Here is a 26,737-nt window from a genome sequence, read left to right as displayed (position 1 = left end):
TCTTTAACTAAATAAAGCAAAGACTTGTTTGTTTCCCAGATAGATTCTTCCATAAGATCCCCGAGGAGCCTGCTTGCCTCTTTTAACAAGCCCTCAGTAAATAACCTCGGTGTAATTATGGACCCTGCACCTTCTCTAGATGCTCACATAAAATTGCTTGTTCATTCCTGTTTTTATCATTTGAAGAGATGATTGTTCATGCCTTCCCTGTGGAACTCCCTTCGTTTCAACTTGATATCGGTGAAGTCAGTGACCCCTTTAAAAAGCAACTAAAACATCTTTTTATTCATTTTTTTTTACTTAGTTCTATTTGTTTTTTGTTTGATTGTAAAGCACTTTGTGATTCTTATCTTTAAGGGTGCTATGTAAATAAATATTTACTTACTTAAAATTGGAATAGTGATAATAACAAAGTTCATTTATTATTCCAGTTTAACCTTGGTATAAGTAGTAAAAAAAAAAAAAAAAAAGGTAGGTTCTGTTTTTCTTTGAAAATTTAAGACATTTCTTTTTGCTTTTTTTCCTGAACCTTTTATTGGTCCACCCAAAAAACTCCCTTTATTGATCAAATATAATAATATGAATTCAACTTTGAATACAATTGGTATTTATTCTCCAACATGAGAGAATGAAAGTCTGACTTCTATCCAGAAAACCTGTCGTAGAATTCCAGCTTTCATCAAACAAAATGAGTTTCCTGTTCAGTTAAGTAAGTCCCTCTCTGTAGCAACTAATAATAATGATAACAATAACCTGGATATCCTAACTTGTCCAGCAGTAGCAGTAACTGACATTTGAGGGGAAAACTGCTAAACAAAAAAACAAAAAGCAGGTGGAGTGGAGGTTAAGTGCAGACCCCCCAGCAACAGTACAAGAGCAATGTTAAGCCATGGTGTACCCATAGCTCCCACAATGCAATGCTACCAGCAGTCTGTCTCTCAGAACCTCCTGGGTTGGGTATTCTGGAAGTTTCAACATGTTGATACTGTTGATGAAGAGATTGGGTAGGGGGTTGGGGAGAGGTAAAACACTGATCAGAACCACCGACATGCAACTGAGACAGGAATCCATGTTGTGTGATTTTATTTGTCTTATCATTTCAGTCATTTATGTAAAATGAGTTCATGATGAGCTGTGAAGATGTGGCTTGACAGCTGAGTGTAGCCGCCACATGATATTTACATGACTGTAAACAGAAAGTGCAACCGTAGGAGTGGATGCTGCAGAATTCTGCAGGTGTGAAACCTGCATCGGGTTTTGTGACACTTGTAAAATAAATTGTTTTGCTTTAAGTTTGTTAATTTTTAATCTGATTGATTGATTAATCATTCAGGCCTGTGTACAGAGCAGTAGATGTAGTTATTTTATTGGGTCTGTGTGTTTCATTTTACTTTTCTAAAAATGGCTGGAGGGAGGATGTGAGACTGCATAAACATGAGTTCACAGCACCATTGAGCATCGCTGCATCATGCAACATGCCCTGACTTGGAGCCTAATGACCTGTTAGCTAAGATTTACTTTCAGGCAATACATTTTATTTGTAAACACGGAATGAAAAACTGAAGAGCTGTATAATCATCACAGGTCTTAATTTAAAAGAAGTTTAAAATGGTTAAGTTCAGCTGTGATGGAGACATTAACAGATGGTAAGTCTACAAAGACAAACCTTTATTCGTGATTAATAATTCAAACCATCCACTATTACAATAACGTGGTTCCTTCATTGATCTGAACATCTTTCCATCAGTTAGTAGCAAAGAAAACCAAACGCTCATTTTGTTGTTTTGTCTTTTGATTTTCTGATAGTGATCTGTTAGAAAGTGACATTTAATCGCCATCGACATATCCGTGAACATCCACCATCAGCTTTGATCTGATGGTTCCATTTGGGACATCATAAGGGACACAGTCAGAAAAAACCTGGATCTGGACTTTATCTGAAACTCTTAACACAAACTGATCATCATCAATGCAATCAATCTGAGCATCAGTGCAAAGCACCATTCTGCCTGACGATACTCTTTGTGATGACAAATCCCACCAGAAGCTTCTTTAATGTAATATTTGGGAATTAAACCATCAACTCAATTCATATTAAACAGCAGTCAGTGTCCATAGATGGAGGACGCTGTGGTCCAATTAAAAACTATCAACCGCGCTGTTCAGTATCTGCAGAAACCAGTAAAAACTAAAACATTATTTCACACTTAGTTTTCATTTGTCTATCATATTTAAATCTGGTTTTATCAGAAGGAGTGTCCTCGACACTGCGAACACAGAACAGGGTCGACTTATGGGTTATGTGGCGTCTCTGATAACATAAATAAAGCTGCCAGTTATTTCAGTTGTTTTTTGTTTATTTCATTTTTGTTTTGACAACAAACCAGAAAATATCTGATTTTCTATTTTGGTTTTTGGAAACAAACAGGTTGTTTTACTGTGTTCTCATTCATTGTTGAAATTGAATGTGTCCATGGACAGTTTTCCACAGGCCTGGGTAGAGTTTTAGATCAAATCTGAGTCAGCAGAACAAAAAAAAAAAAAAGAGTTACATCCTCAAATGTTCAGCTGGGATGTTTTCTGGATGGTTTTAACAGCAACAAACAAACTTACCTGAAAATTTCTACTGTTACTGTTGTTTGTTATTGCAGAAAATATATATAATCATAAAAGAAAGTTGTTTAGAATAAATAAATGCAATGTTTCACTCTATAAAAACCTAAATTAAAGCACTAATTACCAGGTACTGGAGGTGGGCAACAGGTTAGAGGTGTATGGTACTGCGGCAATGGTAAACTTCTGTAAGCCACTGCCCCCCATCAGATAGGCAAAGCCACCGTGAGGAACCCTAGAACTGATATTTGATAGATCAGAAGTTTAGATGTAGTCCATTCAAAAAGACAGACTGAATTATTTTCAGTAGACAAACCTTCCAGTGACAAACTGAAGCAGTAGAACACGTTCTTCTTGGGTCAGCCTCCTCACCACCTCCCAGAACCACTGCAAGAGTTATGTCTACATTACCATACAGTGAAGAACTCACACTTTAACAAAGATTTAGGAATAATACTGAGTCAAAATATCTTAAAATAAAATATCTTAAAATAAAAAAAAAGAAAAACAAATCTCTGAGAGAGATAAGAACTTTCTTCACCTGTGCAAAGTAAGACAGTTAAACAACAGAACAAGTCATTTCAATGGAAACGTGTTCAGAGAATCTTATCCAATAATATCATTGACTATTAATGTGATGCCTTAACAACCTGTAAACATCTGCGCTCTACAAATCCAGTTAGTTCGGTGAAGAAGATGAGCCCACCTGGATGACAGGCTCCTGTGGGTCATAGCCACTGGTGTACTCGGTATTCATGCACCAGTCTTCCACATCAATCTCTGGCATCCCCGACAGCAGGAGCTCCTGGAACAACACAGACAACACATATACAAATATACACATGCACACTGATTGATTGATTGATTGATTGATTGATGAACTGAGACATTGTATTATGTGATGGGGAATATGAGCCTGTTATGAATCTGATGCAGCAACACTCCTGTAAAAACTTCAAACCAGAGCAACAAAAAGCTAGAAAAACAACTGGAGGAGCATTGGACAACTACTTAGGTTAACTGAAAAGATGTCAGTAACATGACTGGGTATAAAAAGAGCATTTCAGAGGAGCAGAGTCTCTCAGATGGAGAAATGGGCAGAACGTCACCAATCTAAAACCGAGTTTAAAAACTGTGGAATATAATTGGAAAAGTGTCAATGTAAAATTGCAGACTTTGAAGATCCGATCAAATACAGCGCATGTTGTCATAATAAGATTCAGAGAACTAGGAAGGAATCCCTATGTGCATGGGACAAGTCAAAATCTGGTGGCTAAATGCTGGTGATCTTGGGATCCTCAGACATGACTGGATTAAAGCCAGACATCATTCTCCTGGAAATTCCTGCATGGACTCGGGAGGACTTCCAGAAATTACTGTCTACAGACACAGTTCACCCTGAAATCCATAAATGCGGGATAAAGTGCCATCATGCAAAAAAAAAGAAGCTATATGTGAAGAGGATCCAGAAACACGCCGTCTTCTCTGGAGCAAAGCTCATTTAAAATGTTCTGAGTGGAAACCTGGATGAAGATGTGGAATAGTTTGTGGACAGCATGGACGGCGTGTCCTGCGGACTAAAGAGGAGAGGGAGCATCCAGCTTGTTATCAGCCTGCATCTCTGATGGGAGGGGGGTGCATTAGTGCCGATGGCGTGGGCAGCTTCCACATCTGGGAAGCTCCATCAATGCTGGAAAAGTATCATCCAAAGTAACAGCAGATTTGCGGATTTCAGCAAGACCATGCTGAACCACATCCTGCATCCATCACAGTAGCATGGTGGAACAGGAGAACTGGTCCAGCTGCAGTCCAGACGTTTCAACAATACAAAACATCTGGAGCATCATGGAAGCAAAAATCCAGCAACCAGTGTACTGGAGTGTGGAGCAGCTAGAATCCTGCATCAGACTAGAACGGGGCAGCATTCCTTTTCTAAAACACCAGCAACTGGTCTCCTCACTTCCCAGATGTTTACATTACACTAGAACTATTTACAGAAGTGTTTCTGCATCAGATTCATAATCAGCTCATATTTTTCATTGAATAATAAATTGTCACAGTTTCATCATCTGATATGCTGTTTATCTTCTACTGGGAAGGAAATGTGGGTTGATGAGATTCAGAAATCATTGATATCTGGTTTCATTTATATTTTATACAGAGACCTGACTTCTTGAATTGACTTGGAAAACAATTATGAAAAAGAAATGCCCAAATGAATTATAATTGTAAAAATATTACATGTTTCTTTTTGATGTTAATTGTTTCTATTGTGCAGACAACTGGGAAATTCCCAACACATAATTCTCGGATCCAAACAGTGATCTAGATCACCACCAAAATGAAATCAATTCTTACTTTTCACATTTCCAACAACTCCTGAACATGTAAATCCATCTTGAACTTTTTTAATTATCTTGAATACAAACAGACATACAGATAAACGCCAGTAAAAACATAACCTCCTTGGCGGATGTATCAAAACGTTTTAAATGTTGAAATACAAACTCTAAAAAAATCAGCTTAGCATTATTAACCGTTAGGTCTTTAGCAGGCAAAACACTTTTGAAAGAACGATTTTATTACTGAGCACAGCCTTGATTTTGTGTTTTAAACTGAAACTTGGTTAAACTAAAATAACAGTGCAGCTGTTTTTATCGAGTCAACCCCTCCTGGGCTGGCCCTGACCAAGGCCCCCATGACCTTCCTCGCTTACACACTGGTATACACACACACATACCTACAGACATACACATCCACATCTTAACCCATACAAGCCCACCCTCCAAAATCATCCTCCAGATGCCTACATCCCACCTATACCCCGACACCCACCCACACCCCTGTCACTCAAAAATCCCCCAACCCCAAGCCCTGATCCCGGCCCCTCTCCTCCCTCTATTCTGTCTCCCCTAAGACATCCCTCCACAACCCCCTCACCTCTCATCCCTTCTGAACCACTACCCCTCCACCCACACATATACACTTACCACTATTACCACTCAAATACTGTTATACACACACCCCTATCCCCCACGTGTCTACACTCCCCGATACCCCACCATACATGCACCACACACTCCCCCATACACATACTCCTATCCTGCCACGTACTTATGCACCATCACACTCCCCTATACACACACCCCTAAATGCCCATACACTCATGCTCCACCACACTCCCTTATACACCCCCCCTTCACATGGCTCCCCACCCTCCCCCATACAAACCCCCTGTCTCAGCTATACTTATGCACCGCCAAGCCTCCCCGTACACACATTCCTACCCCCCCCTTACACACTCATGGACCATCACACTCCCCATATACAAACCCCTAACCTCCTCCGCACATATGGACCCCTACCCTCCCCCATGCATACAGCCCTACCCGCTGCACACATACATCACCCTCCCCACACATACACCCTTACCATCAATCTGCATGCACCACCACGCCCAACCACATTCATGCACCGCTACACATCCCTGACGCCCCCCCCACCCACCCCCACCGTACACACACCACACACACACACACACACACCCAAACATCCACATACAGACCCTCACATCCACATGCACACACGCACGCTGAAAGCACCCACTCCCTTGGTCCCGGGGCCATAACCAAGCATCAGGGGACGGGCACAGGGACCACAGCAGAGGCAAATCCAGGCCAGCCCAGCCAGCGCAAGCAGACCCTCCTCACCAGGGACAGTGCCCGGGGTTGTCCCTGGTGTACTCTATTTAGTCATTAGGCCAACATTCAATCATGCAGCAGTCATCAGGCAACTTCGGAAGGATATTGGTTGCACTCAGAGAAAAGGGGGCTGAATACTTTTGCACACTGCACTTTTCAGTTTTTCATTGAAAAAAAAAATCGAGTAATTTTCATTGCACTTCCCAGTTGTGTGATACTTTGAGTTGGTCTTTCACATAAAATTCCAATAAAATATATTTAAGTTTGTGGCATGTAATGTGTCAAAATGTGGAAATGATCAAGGGGTATAAATACTTTTGCAAGCCACTGTAAGATCCCTGTTCAATGGAGGTAATCACAAACCAGGTCTTTTTGTTCATGCCTTCCCTGTCAAAGGGTTCAGTCAATGAGCTGGTCACTAGTAAAATGTCAGATATTATGGATGCTGTTGCTCCCACTAAGGTGCAGGTTGTCTCTTAAAAGAAAAATTTTCCATGAAGAAATTCTACACTGATAAAAAAAAAGAAGAAGAAAAAAGTATCGGAAAGCCGAGCACATAGGGAGGAAAACAAATCCTGTGTCTGTGGGGGGAGGGGACCTCTGTTCCTTGTGTTTCCCCCTCTCCCTGCAACATTGAGATTGGTGGACAACTGGGACTGTTGTTTTAACAACCGGTGGAACCCATCAGCTAGAGAGATCCCCACAGCAGCTATTGAGATAAGACCTTGATGGTGTGGCAGCATGGCAGGAGCATGGACAACCAGCGATGGAGGAACTGAAAGTCCTGAGTTCACAATACGGAAGGGAAGAAACAAATCTGATGATTGGTGTGAATGAGCTGTAACAGGAGATGAACAGTCGCTGAGTATTACGTTTGGTTTTTTGAAAGCTCTCCAGACTCCTTGATTCAAGGGATCAAGGAAAACGGACACAGCAGGGGCTTAAGTTATGCCTCGCTCGATTCGGAAACAGGAGGGACTGGACTGCATGGGGAGCGACGCGGCACTGGCCAACTCTCCAGGAGGGTTGTAGACAGGAGTGTACAGAGGATTTCTAAGGACAGGGTGCCCTGCACCTTCTATCCCTTTGGTTGGACTAGTTTTTATTAATTTTACTTTTTGAAAATGAACTTGTGGCACTTGTTTAAAGAAAAGCTTGAGGAAGAGAGTGTAGAAGAGGCCAATGATCTGCACTGCATTATCCATCAGAAGGCCCCTTGCAGCAAATTCCTGAAGTGTGACAGCGTGATGTCTGTTGTTGTGAAATACATCAACCTTATCAGATGCAGAGGCTGAAACCACAGTGCTTTCTTTCTTTTTTTTTTTTTTTTAAAGGAAATGGGGTCAGGATATGAAGATGTGCTCTATTTCACCAAGGTACATTGGCTCAGCAGGGAAAATGTCTTGAAAAGATTTTTTGAACTGAGAGAATAAGGGAAAGCCTTCATGGAGAAGGATGGGATGGCTGTTCCTGAGTTGTATGATCATAAATGGCTCATGGACTTAGCTTTACTTGTTGACATCACATATGAGCTGAATGTACTGAACAAGAAATTACAAGGCCAGGGGCAGCTTGTCAGTGCTGTCCATGACAACATGAGAGCATTCTCCACAAAACTTGCGTTATGGAAAGCCCGGGTTTCTCAGACAAACCATTGACATTTACCAGCATGCAAGGTTCTTGTGGATGCAACCCTCACCTTATATTTGGGACTTTGCTGGGGGGAGGTTGGGGCGGGGGAAGAGTGCTGTCCAGCAAACCTGGGTCTAGGCTGGCTTGACTAGAGGGAGGTGCTGCTGGCCCTTGGGCGCGCTGGGGCGGCTGCATCTGTGGCGCGACGGAGTGGTCATGCCCTGTGTAATACCCCGGTTGGGGTTTTACACAGCTGTGATTGGTCCAGTTTAAAATTTTGAAGAGTCTACTGGACAACTTCTAAGCTGCATAAGGCAGAACTCACAGATTCTGCAGTATGTTGGAAATGCCAGCCGGATAACGATACATTTACTCACATGCTCTGGGATTGCCCCACTGTGCAACAATACTGGTCCTCTGTTCATGCTCTGCTTTTCCTTAATGTTTTATGTTGCTTTAAAGTTTTTGTGTTTTGTTGTGCTTCGTAATTTTTATCTTAGCACAGTGGGTACAAACTTTTATCATGTTAGGGAGGAAACGTTGACTGAAAGAAAGGAGGGCCCCAGTGACTCTGCCTTTCCATCAATGGCGTACTTTTCTTGGTCAGCTAGCCGCATTTGAGAGATTATTGTACAGACTGCTTAATAGGACAGATATGCATCCAGCTCATTGTGTTGACTGTCTTGACCTATTTGTATGGATGTAACCTTATACTGACGTCCTGGCATTTTTGCTATTACTGTTCTTAGGTTTCTTTTTCTTTCCTTTTGTTTTGTTTTTCTTTTTCCTTGTGGTTTGGGTTTTTTCCCCTCTCTTTTTCATTTTGCCCTTACCCTGTGTATTTTAAATTATTATCATTTATGTTTGTGCGTATGTCTGCATCTACACATATTTTTGTGATTATTTCCTGTATCTCCCACTTTTTTTTTTTTTTTTGCTGCTGTTCTGAAATTCACCTTTGGACAGTGATATGTGTAACTGTTTTTTTTTTCTTTTTCTTAAAACCTAAATAAAGTTCAAGTCATTAATGTGCCGGTGAGATGTGGGGGCTTCAACATCTCCATTTTCCCCACTCTGATATGAATCAATGCCTAAAATAAGATGGGTGGTGCATTAAACAAAAGGAAAGAATGAGAGGTGGTTTTTGGATTAGAAGTAACATACCAGTTCATATTCATCAAAAAGCTGAATGAGCGAGGGAGGCACAAATGTGTGGAATCCCTGCAGGAAGGCGTTTATCTGGGGTTGGATGGCCCGAGTCATCCTCAGCTCAGTCACCAGCTGGACGTACTCCGCCTGAAAGAAAAAACACATAAAACCAGCTGACAAGAGCCTTGTAAGATACCTCTCCCTGCAGGAAGATGTTGATGCTGTTTACACCAATGTCCACCGGTTGGAGTTCTTTTGTTAATTCTCCCGTTATGGTGGCAAGCTGTGAATTCATTTGCTTCACTTGATTTTTCACAGTAGATTTTGGAACTGCACACATAAGGTGCACTGGGTTTAATGAAACACCATCAATTTTTGAAAATACTGTAGTTTTACAAGAACTCTGGACAGAATGACACCTCCTTCAAAAGAAAGATACCTCAGGGCAGTGGTTCCCAATTTATACTCTCCAGACACCCACATTAGACCTCTTCAAATTTGACCTTTTTCATCAAACATATGCAAACTGATATTATTCCCATTCTCCAAGGTCTAAATAAACTAAATATATAATTTACTTTGATCTTGGACCTTGGCGATGCCTGCCTCATGAGCCATGTAGTTTTATTTTTGACGTTTTTCAAAATCAATGCAAAATTTTGGACATTATGTCCTTGTTTTCATTGTAGCTTCCCAGCGGTTGAAGCTGTCGCACTGAAAGTTGTACCAAATGAAAGCTAATAAAATGTTCTTGCACATGGTTGTAAACACATTAACAACAGTGTAAATTTGAACTAATTTTATTTAGGTGATAACCTAAAGAGTAGTGAGCCAGTCACATTTCACTCCAAGAGCATCAAACAGAAAGTGAGACTCTGGGCCTACCAGGTCTGTAGCTGTGTTGAGGACAGGAGGTCCTCAAAAGGAGGTCCATAAGCTGGAGGTCATGGATAGCTGTGTCAGCTGTGATGGTTACACAGTGGCTGGTGGAGAATATAGCTTTCATTTGGTACAACTTTCAGCATGAAAGCTGTAACTCGAAGGTGTTTCTGACACCTGAGCTTCTCATTTGCAGATTTGGTCATGTGAACTGAACAAGTTGAATGACACCAGTTCCTGGGTCAGATACCAGCTACCATTTTCTTGAGAACAGTCATGCTGCTTGTATTGTAGCACAGCATTTATTCATTTTCTGAATCCAAGTTAGGGTTCCAGTCCCATGTCGCCAGTCTATCACAGAGCCAACAAGCATTCACAATATAGAGTAATTGGTGGGAGGAAGCCAGAGTACCTTGAGAGAAGCACAGAAGAACAATACAGAGAGAACAGCTGAGGATTGAACCAGTGATCTTGTTGCTGTGAGGCCACAGTCCTAACCACTACGCCACCGTGTAGCCCTTGTATGGCAGCGTGTTCTTCGTAAGCTGGAGGTCATGGATAGCTGTGACAGCAGATAGCTGCGTCAGATGTGATGGTTACACAGTGGCTGGTATAGAATAGCTTTTATTTGGTACAACTTTCAGTGCTACAGCATCAGCCTCTGGGAAGCTACAATGAAAAAAACACAAGGACATAATGTCCCGAATTTTGCATTGTTTTTGAAAAACATCAACAATAAAACTACATGGCTCATGAGGCAGGCATAGCCAAGGTCCAGGACCAGAATAACTGATATGTTTAGTTTGTTTAGACCTTGGAGAATGGGAATAATATCAGTTTGCATATGTTTGATGAAAAAAGTCACATTTGAAGAGGTCTAACCCACATATTTCATTTTTAAACTACATTGCAGTTAATTCCATACCTCAATCTTTGTTGTACAAAAGAAAGTGTAATAAATACCAGTTTGGATTCTCAAATTTGGGTTTCAGTTGTGAGATGGCCACTCTGAGTTCATTTTCAATGTCCAGCTTTGATCTGTATTTTGTCTTGACTGAAGCCACAGCAGAAAATCCCATAGGTGGTCATAGGTAGAATGTGGCAAAAGGGAGAAGTATGTACAGGGCTCTCTTACCCAGCAATGGGTAATCTTTCTCCACTCTAACCCAAAATGCCGACAGTGTCTTTAACTTTAACTGCAGCCTCAATGTTGAATCAGAAGTGGCATCAATGAACTGCTTCTGTTCTGATGCGCTGAAGTCGGTAGGAGGTGTTGCACTGAAGGGGTCACGGATCCAGTCATATTTTTTGGAATCTTGCACCAAAAAATATTTCTGGAAATGTTTCTAAAAGGCAGTGATGTGTGCTGTCATGCATGAAATCACTGTGTTCTGCAGCCTGTTGTCTTCAATGAATGACTTCAGGCTCTCAAATCAGTCCACATTTCCATCTTTTGCTTGCTGCTGCCACACAAGTTTCCTGACGAATGATGTGACTTTATCTGCCAGATGTGGGAGGTCCGTGTTTGTGCCCTGCATCTGCAAATTTAGTATGCAAGTTTCATGAGTAACTTGTTAAAGAGAAACTTGTGGGCAAGATCGCTTCCTTCTTCATTCAAAAAGATGCAGGTCTCATCTCGCAGTTCAAAGACCCTGGACAGCACCTTCCCACGTGACAGCCATTTTCAAAACCATGTCCAGAGCACAAGGAAGTATCAATTCCTCTGCAATAATGTGTGGTTTTTTACACTGTGCCACTTGTTAGGCAACTTTGTAGGAGGCGAGTTGAGCATTTACTGGCACGAATGCAGCTTTGGTAAAGAAACAGTATTGAGCACAGCAGTTTAAGAGTTTTTGTCTAAAAAAAGTCAACTACCTTTTCTTTGTGCTCTGGATATTGTGTCTCCAAGTGGTGGCTTGTTTGGTGTCACAAGCTAGCACTTTAAGACATACAACACACTGCGGTCTCTCCTCATTACCAACCTTTGTGCCGGCGAACCCAAAGGCAAGATATGTATTGTCATATCTCCTAGTCTTTGGCTTGAAAGTAAGTTGATTTGGAAGTATATCTGACGATGCTTCATCTTCTGCTTTGCATTTATGCAGGAGCCCCATCAAAAACCTGTCCATTATGGTAGCAGTACAAAAGCGTTAACATTTTTATTCATCCCACGCCCCCCTTGCAATGGCTCTGCCCCCCCCCCCCCCCCTGTAACAGGGAAAGTGAGCTGCTCAAAGGATGGGAGAAGGATGGGGAAAAGGAGTCTTTTGTTCGTTAAGTAACCAGAAAGAGGAGATGAGCCGGAAAACAGGTGGAGAAGATGGGCAATGATCTGGCCACCACTGCCAACCCACGATCAGAGTCGGCATTGGGGTTGGGTCGGGGCTCAAACCTTTTGATCAGTTTCTCGTATTCTTACAGCTTGGTTACAATCTACCAGTAGGAAATGTGAATATTGAGCTTTTTCCCCTGTTCATAAGGCTTTGGCAAGAAAAGTTGTGGAAACTACCTACGTACCTGCATGCATAAAAGTATATATTTATCTGCCTAATTATCCCACAAAGACGTGGGATTTGAAGAAATTTGTTTTTTCCCATAATCTCTTCTAATGACTGAAACACTATCTTATGTAATGCAGTCAGAGATCACTCAGGTTGGAGCTGAAACCTTCTCAGAAGAACAACCACTGAAACTTTTAGGACGGTCACGGCTGAATATGAACTATATCTCAGTCAGTTTACAGCTGCGAGACCAATATGATCAGACATGTCAGTCTCCCTGCCAAGGAGTCTCTATTCGTATGAATGTTTAAGATGATCTTTTTGGATTAGTATTGAGTCCCAACCCTTACCTTCACCTCATGGTAACCAACCTTGTTTTCCTGAGTGACCAGCAGGCTGGTTCCTCCAGGTTTCAGAGGAACTTCCTCCATTGCCCCAAACACATCCGTCTCTACGGAGAAAGTGAGCTCCAGACCCAGATCACTTATGTCATTATCCAGGATCCACTGTAAGTTCTTGGCATACTCTGGATCGATGGACGACACATCCTGGTAGTTCACTGGGATTCCTGAGAAACAAACAGACAAGGAAAAATATAGTCCCAGGTGGAGTAAACCACCAATTAAAGCCAGTTAGTAGAGCATTAATGTCCTGATTCAGTGTGACTGAACATCTATCCAGCTTAGAAGTTTCTAATGTTAGCGTGGGAAGGCACTTTTCTGATATTAGACTAGTCTGCTGATAGATCCTATGATCCTATCCAGCTGATTTCCCAAAATACCAAGACCAAGCGAAATTACATCATAAAGTGCTACACTAATTGATAACATATCCACAAATGAAATCCATAAGAAAACTGTGACTGGATAACTGATCAATGATATCAGTGATCATTTGCCAGTTTTTGTTATTTATAATAATAATACCCATAACACGAACAAGAGAGATAGTATGTGAAAGTACAAGTGAGTTAGGACAGAAGAGACAATGAATGCATTTAAGAATGAGTTGCTAACATGTAATTGGGAAACGATAATAGAAGAAGCAGATGTTGATAAAGCATATGAAAAATTCTTAAGAATATTTAAATTATTGTATGATAAACATTGCCCAATAAAACAATATAGAAGTAAATATGAGTATAATCATTGCCCATGGATTACAAAAGGGTTACAGAATGCCATCAAGAAGAATAACAGTTTATACAGAAAATTTATACAAGATAGAACACCTGAAGCTGAAGTAAAATATAAGAAGTATAAAAATAAATTAATCACCATAATGAGAACATGCAAGAAAAATTATTATAATGAAATATTAGAAGAAAACAGAAACAATATAAAAGAGATTTGGAAAATATTAAATGGTATAATTAACTATGGGTCTAAAGAAATATCATTTTATGATTATTTTATTGATAATGGTATAAAAATTAACTATTGATCATGATATTTTGTTGAATAAATTGGAACGGTATGGGATAAGAGGGGTTGTGCTGAAATGGATACAGAGTTATTTAACAAGCAGGCAACAGTATGTGATGATTGGTGAACACAAGTCAGATTGTTTGTACATTGCTTGTGGAGTCCCCTAATGGTCAGTTTTGGGGCCGAAACTTTTTATTCTGTACATAAATGATATTTGGAAAGTGTCTGATACATTGAAACCTATCCTGTTTGCAGATGATACCAATATTTTATGTACTGGAGAAGACCTGCAGCAAGTTCTGGGAAAAACGCACAGGAAATGAAGAAAGTAAAAAGATGGTTTGATAGAAACAAATTATCAGTGAATTTAAATAAAACAAAAATTGTTATTTGGAAATTCATCCATCCATTTCTTGGTGTGATTATAAACCACAGAATGTGCTGGAAGTCACATATTAAGTCTGTCCAGACAAAACTGGCAAGAAATGTTGCAGTGTTGGCTAAATCTAAATGTTTTTTGGATAAAATCTCACTTTGTATTCTATACTGTTCACTGATTGTGCCATATTTGAATTATTGTGTTGAACATTGGGGAAACATTTACAGGAGTTCCTTGCAACCATTATTTTTACAACAGAAAAAAGCAATAAGGGTTGTCTGCAAAGTCTATTAGAATTTCTACCTTATATTCCAGAAAATATCTCCATTTTTGCTTTTTTGCCCTGCTGAACCGTCATGAAAATAAAATAGATTAGTATTTATCAGGGGCGTTCACCTGACCTCTTGTAACTAACATGTGGGCGTGACAAGATGTTCAGTCACGACCGCAAAATTTAGCGTTGATCCTGATTTACAAAGCGAAACAGACCTGGGACGTGTGCGCACACTGCTTTATAAATTGGAAAGTTTTTTGCACCACGTTTCTTGTTTGCAGTGCATACACCACCTGTAGCCATCGTTGCAATGCACAGTTTTATAAATTAGGCCCCAGGTCTTCCGATCTAAGAGCTCTAACAGGATGATGATGCTGCAGTAACTCAGAAAGGTATGAAGGTGACAGAAAATTACAACATTTAAAAGCCAGAAGTAAAACTATTGTAAAAGAGACAGGCGGTCAGTGAAGAGAATGCAATACAGGGGTCATGTGCTCACACTGTCTTTTCCCCGTTAACTGGCATGCAGCTGAGTTCTGGACAAGCTCTAGGCGGCAGAGGAGAGACTGGTCAATCCCAGTATAAAGTGAGTTAAAGTAGTCAAGTCTAGAAAAGATAAAAGCATAATTAGCCCTTTCCAGGACACCATGCGGTAGATAAGGCTTCGCTTTACTGATAAGCCTCAGATGACAGAAACTAGACTGGACCACTGCACTGACCTGCCAATTATATTTTAAATTAAAATCAAAGAAGACCCCAAGATTTTTTTATAAAAGAGTAAAGAGAACCAACAGCACTGCTGCATCCTGCCAGCAGGTCAGTGTTCCCAAAAGTAATGACTTCAGTTTAATCATTATTTATGCAGAGGAAGTTTAACTTCATCCATGTTCTAATGACCTTATGTTCTGCAAATGTTCTACACCTCAGGTTCCAACAGACTTTAAAGTAAAATAAATCTGAATGTCATCAGCGTATCAATGAAATGACATATTTTATAAAAATGGAAACCAGAGGAAGTAAATATAGTGAAAAAAAGATGTGTCTTAGGATGGTGCCTTGAGGTACCCCATGTTTAAGTGTTGCTTTTGAAAAAGAGAAATGCCCAAGATGTGCCATAGCATTAATCAGAGCCGCCAGCACAGTCACCTCATCCATGGCTGTGGACGAGGCCCGACTCAGCGAACAAAGATTGCTCAGTTCCACACCACGTTTCAACTGCTGAAACCAATGGGAGGGAGGAGCAGCGACCAGGTGAGCCTGGGTCATCAGGTTGAATCCAGCGCAAGGAGAAAACAAAGCGAGATTGGAAACATCCATTCAACAGCCTCCTGAGAGCCTTAATCCTCACAGAAAGCCCACCTCGCTTTCCATGAACACTTCTGTTCTGTTGAGGGAAGTACGACCCAGGTAAGCCAGAATGTCAGATGGGAACGGTGATGAGTTTGATTCTTTGGAGGTCCATTTAATGACTGATTCCTGGTCATTTTCAACATGTAAGAGGGCCTGGCGATCATATATCAGAAGAGCAGAGACCATGACAGTTAATTAAAAATACTAAAAGAGCAGCAATCAACCCCAGAAACAGAACTGACAGCCAGCCAGCCGCACACTCTGGGACCATCTTCATGTGTCTTACTGTGTCTTTGCTCCTTTCTTCGCAATTTAACCTTATCTAATCAAACTATGCTTAATTTTCCACGACAGTACCACAGAAAATAATGAGTGTTTTTAATTTCTTTTAATTTGGCCAAAAAAAAAAAATCAAATTTGTAAACAAAGCCAAGGCTCAAACCTATAACCATAGTTTAACTGGATTGCAGGCATCCAGTTACAGTGATAGCCACGCTACTGATGTCCATAGTTACACTAGTACAGCCATGCTGCTAGCATCCATATTTCCAGTATTATAGCCATGCTGCAGGCATCCATAACTACAGTTAAGTAGCCATGCTGCTAGTATAGAAAGTTACAGTAATACAGTAATAATTACAGTAAAACTGCTGCTAGCATCCATAGTTACAGTGAATTAGCCACGCTCCAAGCAAGCATTCATAGTTACAGAAATACAGCCAAGCTGCCAACCTTACACAACTAATGTCTGACAATCATTATGTGTCTTATAGTCCAGGGCTGAGACTGAGGAAAGTGATCCAATAGTAAGACATAAACAACCACAATTTCACCCCAATTTTCTAGACAACCTGTCTGATATATGATGTGGACTTCAGGCTCCTTTAATAGGCTATTTAAATTTTAAAAAACGCAATTTTAATAAAATGTTGAACATCTTAACTAGTTTATTTATTCTATTTCCTTATTCTATTTTCATGCATTGTGAAGAAAAGCAGACTTTTGTTAAGAAGTATACCAAAGAGTAGTTTAAGTTTCTTTTAGTTTAGTAGTTTTTACACTACAGTGAGCAGTCTGAGAACAAAATAGCGAGTATAAAAGAGTGTTAAAAAATTGCATTTATTCCACAATTAATGTCTTTTCTTATATTTATCAATATTTTTCATCATATATGTTGTGATGTTGTTTTGTGGTGTTTTGCCTTTGATTAATTTTTGAAAAGCATTTGTCCGTTCTCTGTAGTACTGGAAATAGTATCAAGTATCTAGCACCATTGTTGGTATTGAGTATTGAGTTTGAAACTTTAGTGTTGTGAAAACCCTACTGAGATAATTTTAAGTTGCTCTTGTTTCAGACACACATTTCCATGCTCTTTACCTAGTATGTGTTTGTAGAAAGACCTGGTGAAGTAGATGTTGACCAGTTGCCGGTGGTACAGGGCCAAACCCAAAATCTGACCTGCAAACTGGAAGTAGTTCAGATGGTCTGGGTTCACTGAGGAGTTGCTGTTGGGCTGAAAAGTCGTACCTATGGATCGCAAACATATATCACATGTGACCAAAAGCTCAGTTTTCCATATTAAATGTGATGAAAGTGTGCTGTACCATCAGCTGACTGAGTGAAGAGAGCATAGTCAGGATTGATGATCTCATTGGATAGGATGTCAAACCACTCCCGAACCACACCCTGGCCCTTGAATGCAGAGACGGGTTCAACATGATGCAGGACATACTGCTGAACTAGCTGTTGACAGAGGTAGAGACTTACCATGCCCTCCTCACCATGAAAACGAACAGCAATGCCCTGTTTTAACTTCTCATTAGTGGATTTGGAGACCATCTCACAGCTGCTCCTGAATATAGAATCTGAATGTGAAACACAAAGAATAAAAAAAACAAGCTGGAGGTAAAAATGTTTATGAACATGATCTCAGAAAGCAGAGTTTTGTTTATGATGGTAATTTTTCCAAGAAATGTTGATGATTTGTCTTTCAATACACCCACCATCCACTTCATCAGCTCTACATGTTCAAATATCGAATCAGCCAGTCACATGGCACCATGTAGTCATGGTCCCACTTTGGGCCCCTCGGTACCGACATGGCATAGTATTGTTGCTGACAATATCCATCCCTTAATAAGAACAGTGTATCATCTTCTAATAGATACTTGCAGCAGGATAATGCAAAAAAACCACAAAGTCTTTTCCAACTGGTTGGAACTGCTCTAAGCTGGAACTAGTAAGGTGAATCAGATCAAATGAACAGTAGGTGAAGTTGTTATGTAATCTCCTCCCCACCTGTTAGTCTTGTTTAAAAGCTCTGTCTTTGCTGTGTGAGATGTGACAACAAAAAACAAAAAAATGTGTTATCACTACTTTATGTGTATATTTTATAATTAAACAGTGGCATCACATTAGTAAAATGGAAAAATGGCATCTGGTAGTTTTGATTAGGGGCAAAGTTGACTGAAGGACTTGAGCAAAACAAAGAGGGAAAGTTTTTAATATTTTATATTTTCATAGCAGTTTTTTGGAGGGACCTTTTTTTTGCTATTTCCCACCTGACCTGGTAGAAAACTTATCTCTGGTGACCTACTGATCTTTCTAGAATTTCAAAGATTATCATGAGAAACAATTTACACAAAAAAAATCATCTAACATGGAGAAACAATAAGAATGGAAGGAAAAATGACCTAAAGGACCTACAAGACTTAATGTGGTCTAAACAAAACAGGTTGTGTTAGTGTTTGTCAACAAGATGAGCAACGTGACATCAGACATGACGTGTAATCTTCCCTGATGAGAGCTCAGAGGATGTGTGAGGACATCTGTACCTCTGTGGATAAGCAGGATATCACTTTCGTTGACTGGACGATGGACCATGTCTGAGTGTGGCTGGCTGGCCAAAAGATGCTCGTAGAACCACTCGGAACGATCTTTGAACGGCTGAAGAGAAAGCACTTCAGATAACACTTCATCACACACTCTGCAACATTTCCAAAACTAATAACCACTGTTCACTCAAACAAAGGATTTTTCAGCTCAGAAACACTTGTCTGGAACACAAGATGAGAGTCCATTTGCATCATATCTGCCTTTTTTCCCCAAAGTATTAGATGACCAAACAATGGTACAAAGGCTTCTCCCTGGGCCTGTCCCTGATGCACTATAATCTGTGGCTAACTAGGCCATAGCTCAAACAGGAATATTGAAGGAGTGAAGCAACACAACTCGTTGGACTTTTTAAAAAATTGTAATTGAAATTATTTTTATATCAGGTGCTTGAATATTATCTTGCTGATTTCTACAGTGACAATAAATACTGAACTGAATTTAAGAGGAGCAGGGGAAACATGTATCACAGTATAAATGGAACTGAGGATGAGTGTTAATGATGTTAAAGAGGACGGGGAACTCAAATAAGTAAGTACAGAAACCAGTGAAGGAGAACTAAAACAAGATGATAACCTACAAGACCTGACTTAGAGTTAGTGCTAAATAACTCCTGGGATCCACTGAATCCAAGCCTTTCCAGCTGATGGCGGCAACACTAGTAAAAAGGACTGGTTTTACCAGAAGCGCAGCCGCTTTCCACTTCTCTGAAATACGCGTCAGTTCTATTTTTGCCACTTGCCAATTTGAAACCACATCAATCTAGAACGGGGATCTAGAACTCCGGTCCGAGAGTGTCGCAGTCTTGCAAATATCAGGAGTTTCCCTGGTGCAACACAGCTGATTCAAATCAATGGCTGATTAGCAGACTTGTGCAGAGTTTGATGTCAAGCTCTGCACAAGTTTGCTAAATAGGTCTGATGTGTGCCAGGTGTGTTGCAGCCGAGAGACTCCTAACATTTGCAGGACCAGGGCACTCGAGGACCAGAGATGCCTACCCCTGATCTAGAACATAGCAGACCGTTCAGGCAGGAAATAAGTTGATCAAAACCAATGTGGATCCGGTGGATTATTTACTTACTAGTATTTATTTACTCTAAAACATCAACATCTTCACACGGACATCAAGCTGTAGTATGTGCAACACGGTTTCACTTAATAAATGACACTGTGGGAAACGCGCATTTATCTTGGAGGAGAGCTGAACCGTTTTGGAATTTGTTGTTTTGACACCATACATCCCTACTATAAGGAAATAAAGAGCAGCACGTGAGACGGGGTCAAACTGTGTCTGCTTTTTTATTTGCTGGTTTATTTTTTCACTTTGAAGCAGTTTTAAAAAGCATTTTAAGTAGGCCTACACCAACAATGATCCATGATTACACAATTCTCTTGTGAACAGTGACAAAGACGCTCTACTCTGAAATTTTGCAATGAGATAGGGTGTCGCCCGGAAAGCTGCCCCGCAGCGCTTCCACAATGCTTCCGAGTTCAGTGGAACCCCGGCATATGAATTAAGAAAAAGCTAATTCCCCATTTGCTGAAGGTGGTTATATTAAATAAAACGTAAGGGGAAAAAAAACTGCCAAACACCTTTTACCATAGTACTGCCTCAGTCTGTTAAATCCTCTACTGGTTTGGTTCCAGGTAGGAGGACAAATGATGAACAAGTTTCGGGTTTTATGCTGTCCGGAAAACCCTCCAAATGAAGCTTGACAAGGTCAAAATCTGGAGGACTGCAGCCCTTGATAATCAGAACTGCAAACCCCTGTTTTATTTAAGCTTTTTATTATTTTTATATATTTATTTTATTGTGAAATTTTCCTTTTCTTCTGGCGTAAAATGGAAAATTCAGGCCCCAGAGTCAAAATAAGTTAAGAAGCCTTGCTTCAAAACAAAACTATTTTTAGTGAAAGTGGTAAATAATCAGGTGCTTTTCTTCCAGCCTTTCTTGTAGCTGCCTGAAGGTACTTCATGTACACATAAAACCAACATACAGAAGCAGCGATGATGGGGCATGACCTCCTGCTGGGTGCTGTCAATTCACCACCATCCTGACAAACATTGAAAGCGGACCTAAATCATTAGGTCAATATTCAGTTTCTCCATGCAGCCATGTTGTTTCAGAGAAATAAAGACCACTTATGACAAACGATTTTGTATGATACATATGCATATACTATTTATACATATACTATGCATCCTTCTGCAGTCTTACCTGACTTTTAATGATATGCATGAAACGTGACATCAGCTCAGGACACTCCAGTAGGAAGTGGAAATGGTTAAAGATGATCTTTGGATTCCTGAAAGAAATCACAGGGAAAAGGAGGACTGAGAAAGGAGGAAAAGAAAACTGAACAAAAGTGAAAATAAACTGAGAAAATCAGATCAATATTTAATCTGTAATGTGTCAGGAATTTGATGTATAGCCAGCAGCCATGCACGCTCACCTGGTTACAAAACACTTGAGCACCTCATCATGTTTGCAGACAAACTCTATGAAGCAAGGCGATGTCATTCTGTTTGAGTAAACAAAGGGATGTGACAAGGTTAATGGGGAAGAAAAGATGGACAGTCCTGTCCATAATCATAATCATAATCTCTTGTTCTAAACACTGATGGGGGGGAATAACAAGGTCAAACAGTAACAGCTTGCAGCATCTACTTATTCTTGAACCATTTTCCAAATAAGAGGCCTCAGTTATAAAACATTGCGTTGGATGTATACTAAAAGTTTATGGACACGCAAAAGCTGGAAATGGTGTACACCAAAAAGGAATCCAGATTTACAGTATAAAACCAAGCACAGTACTCCTACAAAAACCGAAGATCACCACAAACTGCCTTTTAATGTTGACCTGTTGTCCCACAGTGCAAGAAACTTAAAGTAATGAGTTGTCATTTTAATGATGTGCTCCCAGAAAGCTGGCATTATTGCGCTCAGGGATGGCTGACATCTTCCAGACCTAAATAAAATTTCAACAATTTATATTGCATCAAACTTTAGGCCAAATGTGTCTTGTGTTCTGCATATCAGCCTACCTTTTGGCTAATTCCCACTGGAAGCAGCCAGTTTCTCAGGGTTGGATGAGCTGCCAGCCCCAGTTCAGTACATAGATGTAACAGAACAGCTCTTGGTAATTTAAATCTGCTTATCAGCCAGTCATCATCATGGACCAGGAAGTCTTCATGGTCCCTAAAAACTCTCCCCATCCTTATCCCTTGAGATAATCTTCAGTAGTGAAAGTCCATCCATTGTGAAGCATTACGCACGTGTGTCACTGCAATATTCACGTATTAACTCAGTAATAACACCAATTGCTACACACCCTCTCACAATTTACGAATAAGTGCCATAGCGCTTTAATGCATATTTCTGGGATAGCTCAGTTTTGAGCCATGTCTATAAAACTTTAGTCTTCCCCGTTTTTGATTATGAGGAAAAAAATTTAATAGGAATGATAACATTCATAGGTCGAATGTGTCAGTGTGTGATGCCAGTTTTTCTTTAAGTGATATTTAAATTTGACACACTGGGTCTTTATTCAATCAAAAATGTATTTTTATAAATAACAAACTTTGCGCAGTGAAGTACTTGTACTCGCCTGTATGTGAGATCTCATTATCTCGATCATGACCCACAGCTCATAACCATAGTTGTGAGTAGGAGCATAGATTGACTGGTAAATCAAGAGCTTTGCCTTCTGGCTCAGCTCCTTCTTCACCACGACAGACCGGCGCAGAGTCCGCATTACTGCAGACGCCACACCGATCAGTCTGTCGATCTCACGCTCCATCCTTCCCTCACTTGTGAACAAGACCCCAAAATATTTAAGGGGACTGCTCTCTCCGACCCTCTATTCCGGCAGAGGACCATGGTCTCAGATTTGAAGGTGCTAATTCCAATCCCAGCCGCTTCACACTCTGCTGCGAATCGCTCAAGCAAGAGCTGGAGATCATGACCTGATCAAGCCAATCATATCATCTGCAAAAAGCAGAGACCCAATTCTGAGGTCACCAAACCGGATCCCCTCAACACCTCGGCTGCACCTAGAAATTCTGTCCATAAAATTTCTGAACAGAATCAGTGATAAAGGGCAGCCTTGGCAGAGTCAAACCCTCACTGAAGACAAATCTGACTTAAGCCGGCAATACGGACCAAGCTCTGACACCTGGAGTACAAGGACTGAACAGCTTGTTCAAGGGGGTCCGCTACCCCATCCCACAGGAGTCCCTAGGGGACACGGTCATATGCCTTCTCCAAGTCCACAAAGCACATGTAGAGTGGTTGGGCAAACTCCTATGCCCCCTCCAGGACTCCAAAGAGGGTATAGAGCTGGTCCACTATTTTGCAAACCGGGACAAAAATCGCACTGCTCCTCCTCAATCCGAGATTCGACTGTCTGACAGACCTTCCTCTCCAGGACCCCTAAATAGACCTTACCAGGGAGGCTGAGGAGTGTCATTCTCCTGTAGTTGCAGCACACCCTTCAGCCCTGTTTCTTAAAAAGAGGGGCCACCACCCCAGACTACCAATCCAGAGACACAGTCCACGCAATTTTGCAGAGGCATGTCAGCGAGGACAGTCCCACAGCTTTAAGGAATTCTGGAATTCCACCGCCCCCCCGCCCCGGCGCTGCAACCTAGGATGTTTTCAACCACCTCAGTGACCTCAGCCCCAGAGATAGGAGAGTCCACTCCTGAGTCCCTCAGCTCTGCACCCTCATTCGAAGATGCGTTGGTAGGATTGACGAGGTCTTTAAAGAATTCCTTCCCCCGACCCACAACGTCCCGAGTTGAGGTCAGCAGCTCCCCATCTCCACTGTACACAATGTTGACGGAGGACTGCTTTTCCCCCACCTGAAATGCCGGATGGTGGACTAGAATCACCTTAAAGCCATCCAGAAGTCGTTCTCCATGGCCTTGCCGAACTCCTCCCCTGCCCAAGTTTTTGCCTTGGTGACAACCGAAGCTGCATCCCGCTTAAGCCTGTTACATACGTCACGAGAAGCGAGAACTTTTTTCTTGTTCTCGAGGCTCCGAGAAGAAAATGACGTCATTTTGTTCTCGCGGACGTGTTTGAGGACAGTTCTTGACACACCGGGCTGGCAGAACTTTTTTCTTGCGGGGCTGCGAGAAGTATCGTGTGATTGGTCGGACATTGGAGGTGGGCGTCATTAACACAGAGAAAGCATGAAGCGGAGTTGCTGCTTCCGTGTGTTTGCTGTTGCCGGCAAAACGGATTGTTTTGATAAAACAGCTTATCAAGGTGGTGAGAAAGTACGAACATTTTTACATGTGGCAATAAAACACTCGGACCCAGCCGCGTGCACAACCTGCCCTGCCGCGTGCACGACCCGCCCTGCCGTGTGCACGACCCGCCCTGCCGCGGACGAAGCTGCTCGTTAAATATGAAACTAGAAACTCGGAGAGCGGAAACCTCCACCAAGCACGATGTTTAAGAATCCTTTTAAAACATTCCTGGATCCAAACGGTGATCCTGATCACCACCAGAATTTAATCACTTCTTCATTTTTACATTTGCAACAACTCTTGAAATATTTATAAAATCCATCCGTAACCTTTTAAGTTATCTTAAGTAAAAAGACGCCAGGGAGGTAACAACCGGGTTCATTGCACATGAAGCAGACATCTGCCCCCAGCAGTGATCCCTCCCCGCAGCAGACCTGCTTCTCGTGTAGTATGTATGGACCTGCCGTGGAGGATGTAACAGGCTTTAACCTGTCGGTACCTATCAGCTGCCTCCAAAATCCCACTGGCCAAGAAGGCCCAATAGGACTCCTTTTTCAGCTTGATGGCATTCCTCATTTTTGGTGTACACCAACGAGTTCTGGGATTAACAGGCACCAATGACCCTGCAGCTGGCCGCCTCAACAATAGAGGCATGGAACATAGACCATTCGGAATCAATGTCCATGTAACCCTTTTGGGTTAAGCCCAACTGGGCACTGTTTGTTGCTTGTTACTTTATTTTTTAGCAACTTGGACAGTTGCTGTTGCAAAAAAATGTGCAACATAAATAAACTTGTACTTGAACAATTCCAGCTTCTGCAGGCCATAAATCTAAGATCAGACCTGATTGGATGTTCTGTTTTATTACATGACAGAATATTAGAGGTTTGACTAAAGGCAAGAGGATGAACTAAAGGTATGACTGATTAGTCTCTGATACTTATTTTTCACCCATTTTTTCTAATTTGACATATTAATTGATGAAGAAATTACTGAAACAGGTGCCTGGGTTTCAGTCTTCTGTATTTAACAGAAAACTGATTTTTCTATCTTTCCAAAGATGTATATATTTTTCAAATGACAAAGGTGAAATTTTGGACTGGGAGGAGTTTATATAAATCTGTCAAGATTTACAACCCATCTGGTACATTAAATTCAGACCAGAAAACAGTATGGAACAGCTAAAAGTTTAGGTGTACTTCAGAGTTTAATTCTTTCTCTCATTGGATGGTTATTCCTGGACAGCTGAGCACTGACCCTTGTGGCATCTGACAAGAGCAGCACAAGTAGAAGGCCTGAATGACAGCACTGAGCCGACTGGCTGTCATGGAGATCACATCCTCCCTGTCAGTGTAGGCCTCTGTCTTCATAACGATCTGGTGGTCCAGCAGAGAGGGGAGTTCGGAGCTGGAGTGGTTCGAATCACACTGCTTGAGGAGCAGAGAGGCTATCTCACTGCTGGAGGAGGGAGAATTTGGGTTGTTCCTGTTTTTCTCCAGCTCTGTTGAGATGAGCACCAGCCACTCGTCCAGGGAGTGCCAGAGAAGTTCCAAAGGCTGTAAAGACACAGACAGGAGGAAAGAAAAGACCAGGAAATGATCAATGGAGCTGTTGGACAAGAGAAGACATTCCACCAAAATGTAGGTTCAGCTGGGAACATAAACTCAGTCAGATGCAGAAAATGCAAGATTTCAAGCTCTTACAGAAAGAGTCTGTAGTCCCCTGGGGCCCCATCAGGCTGCCCTGAGTCAAACTGCTAACATGCTAACATGCTCTCCATATGTAGCATCATCAGCATCAAGCACCATGCTTAAAACCCATTTAACTCAAAGCTGTGAATTCTAGTAGGTTACAGGTTTCTCCATGTTTGAGCTATTAAGGAACTGATTCATAACGAGAGAAGCAGAAATCATTCCACATTCTGAGCTAAAGGTATCTACATAGAAAACGCAGCCCACCAGAAAGTACAACCTGGTCTGCAAGAAAAATTGACTGCAATAATTTAATAAAAGTAACTTTGATAAATACTATGTTCATGTGAGGGTTTTTTTTTTTTTTGTTTAAATGAGTCATTCTAAATATTTAATTGCAATTAATCTCAAATCTTTAATTGCAATTCATCTTAAATGTCCTCAGTTAACTCTGGATTAATTGCAAATTTATCCAGAGATTTTTTTTTCTATAAATTTTTAAAAGAACCATAGATATTTATTATGTTTTTAATACTCTACTGTTAGTACTGTTAGCAGATATCCCCTTATGGTTATTGGATAAGGCACTTTAGTTACTTTTTACATTCACTGAGGTTAAAAATCACTTGACACATGTGCGCTCATTACTCCGTTACTCATGAACAGTGTCTCTCAGAACACTTCTGACAGCCTCACTTTAATTTAGAAACAAACAGAAGTAAGCTGCTGCAACACAGCTGACTCAAATCAATGGCTAATTAGCAGACCGATCCAGAGGTTGATGTTAAGTTCTGCACCAGTCTGCTAGTTAAGTGTGATAGGTATTAGCATGAATTGCAACAGTGAAACTCCTAACACTTGCAGAAATGTGGCCCTCAAGGACCAGAGTTGCCCATCCCTGTTATAGATCCATCTCATCTAGAAGCTGATGTGTAGAAATGTGTAACTTCATAATATTAAAATTTCACTTACTTTTCTCCAGAAATTGCATGT

The 26,737-nt window shown here is 41.0% G+C and overlaps 1 protein-coding gene across 1 annotated transcript in view; it reads right to left on the bottom strand.

Moving 5' to 3' along the window:
- The window catches only part of hace1 (HECT domain and ankyrin repeat containing E3 ubiquitin protein ligase 1), a 66,358-nt gene that overhangs the window by 862 nt on the left and 38,759 nt on the right, over nucleotides 1-26,737 (bottom strand). The window contains exons 12-24 of the mRNA XM_079241178.1: nucleotides 25,311-25,609; nucleotides 21,251-21,319; nucleotides 21,016-21,103; nucleotides 18,740-18,851; nucleotides 17,673-17,770; nucleotides 17,510-17,597; nucleotides 17,283-17,432; nucleotides 12,847-13,043; nucleotides 9,111-9,242; nucleotides 3,320-3,418; nucleotides 2,930-3,000; nucleotides 2,741-2,854; nucleotides 1-985 (exon numbers count right to left, since the gene is read on the bottom strand). The exon at nucleotides 1-985 is cut by the window's left edge and continues 862 nt beyond it. Coding sequence (XP_079097304.1) covers nucleotides 883-985; nucleotides 2,741-2,854; nucleotides 2,930-3,000; nucleotides 3,320-3,418; nucleotides 9,111-9,242; nucleotides 12,847-13,043; nucleotides 17,283-17,432; nucleotides 17,510-17,597; nucleotides 17,673-17,770; nucleotides 18,740-18,851; nucleotides 21,016-21,103; nucleotides 21,251-21,319; nucleotides 25,311-25,609 — 1,620 coding nt within the window. The 3' untranslated portion in view covers nucleotides 1-882. The remainder of the gene's footprint in view (nucleotides 986-2,740; nucleotides 2,855-2,929; nucleotides 3,001-3,319; nucleotides 3,419-9,110; nucleotides 9,243-12,846; nucleotides 13,044-17,282; nucleotides 17,433-17,509; nucleotides 17,598-17,672; nucleotides 17,771-18,739; nucleotides 18,852-21,015; nucleotides 21,104-21,250; nucleotides 21,320-25,310; nucleotides 25,610-26,737) is intronic.

This window comes from Telmatherina bonti (assembly GCF_933228915.1).
Source record: "Telmatherina bonti genome assembly, chromosome: 5".
In the NCBI taxonomy this organism is placed as follows: domain Eukaryota; kingdom Metazoa; phylum Chordata; class Actinopteri; order Atheriniformes; family Telmatherinidae; genus Telmatherina; species Telmatherina bonti.
The sequence above is the reverse complement of the archived record's forward strand: the minus strand, read 5'-3'. Positions and strand labels throughout refer to the sequence as shown.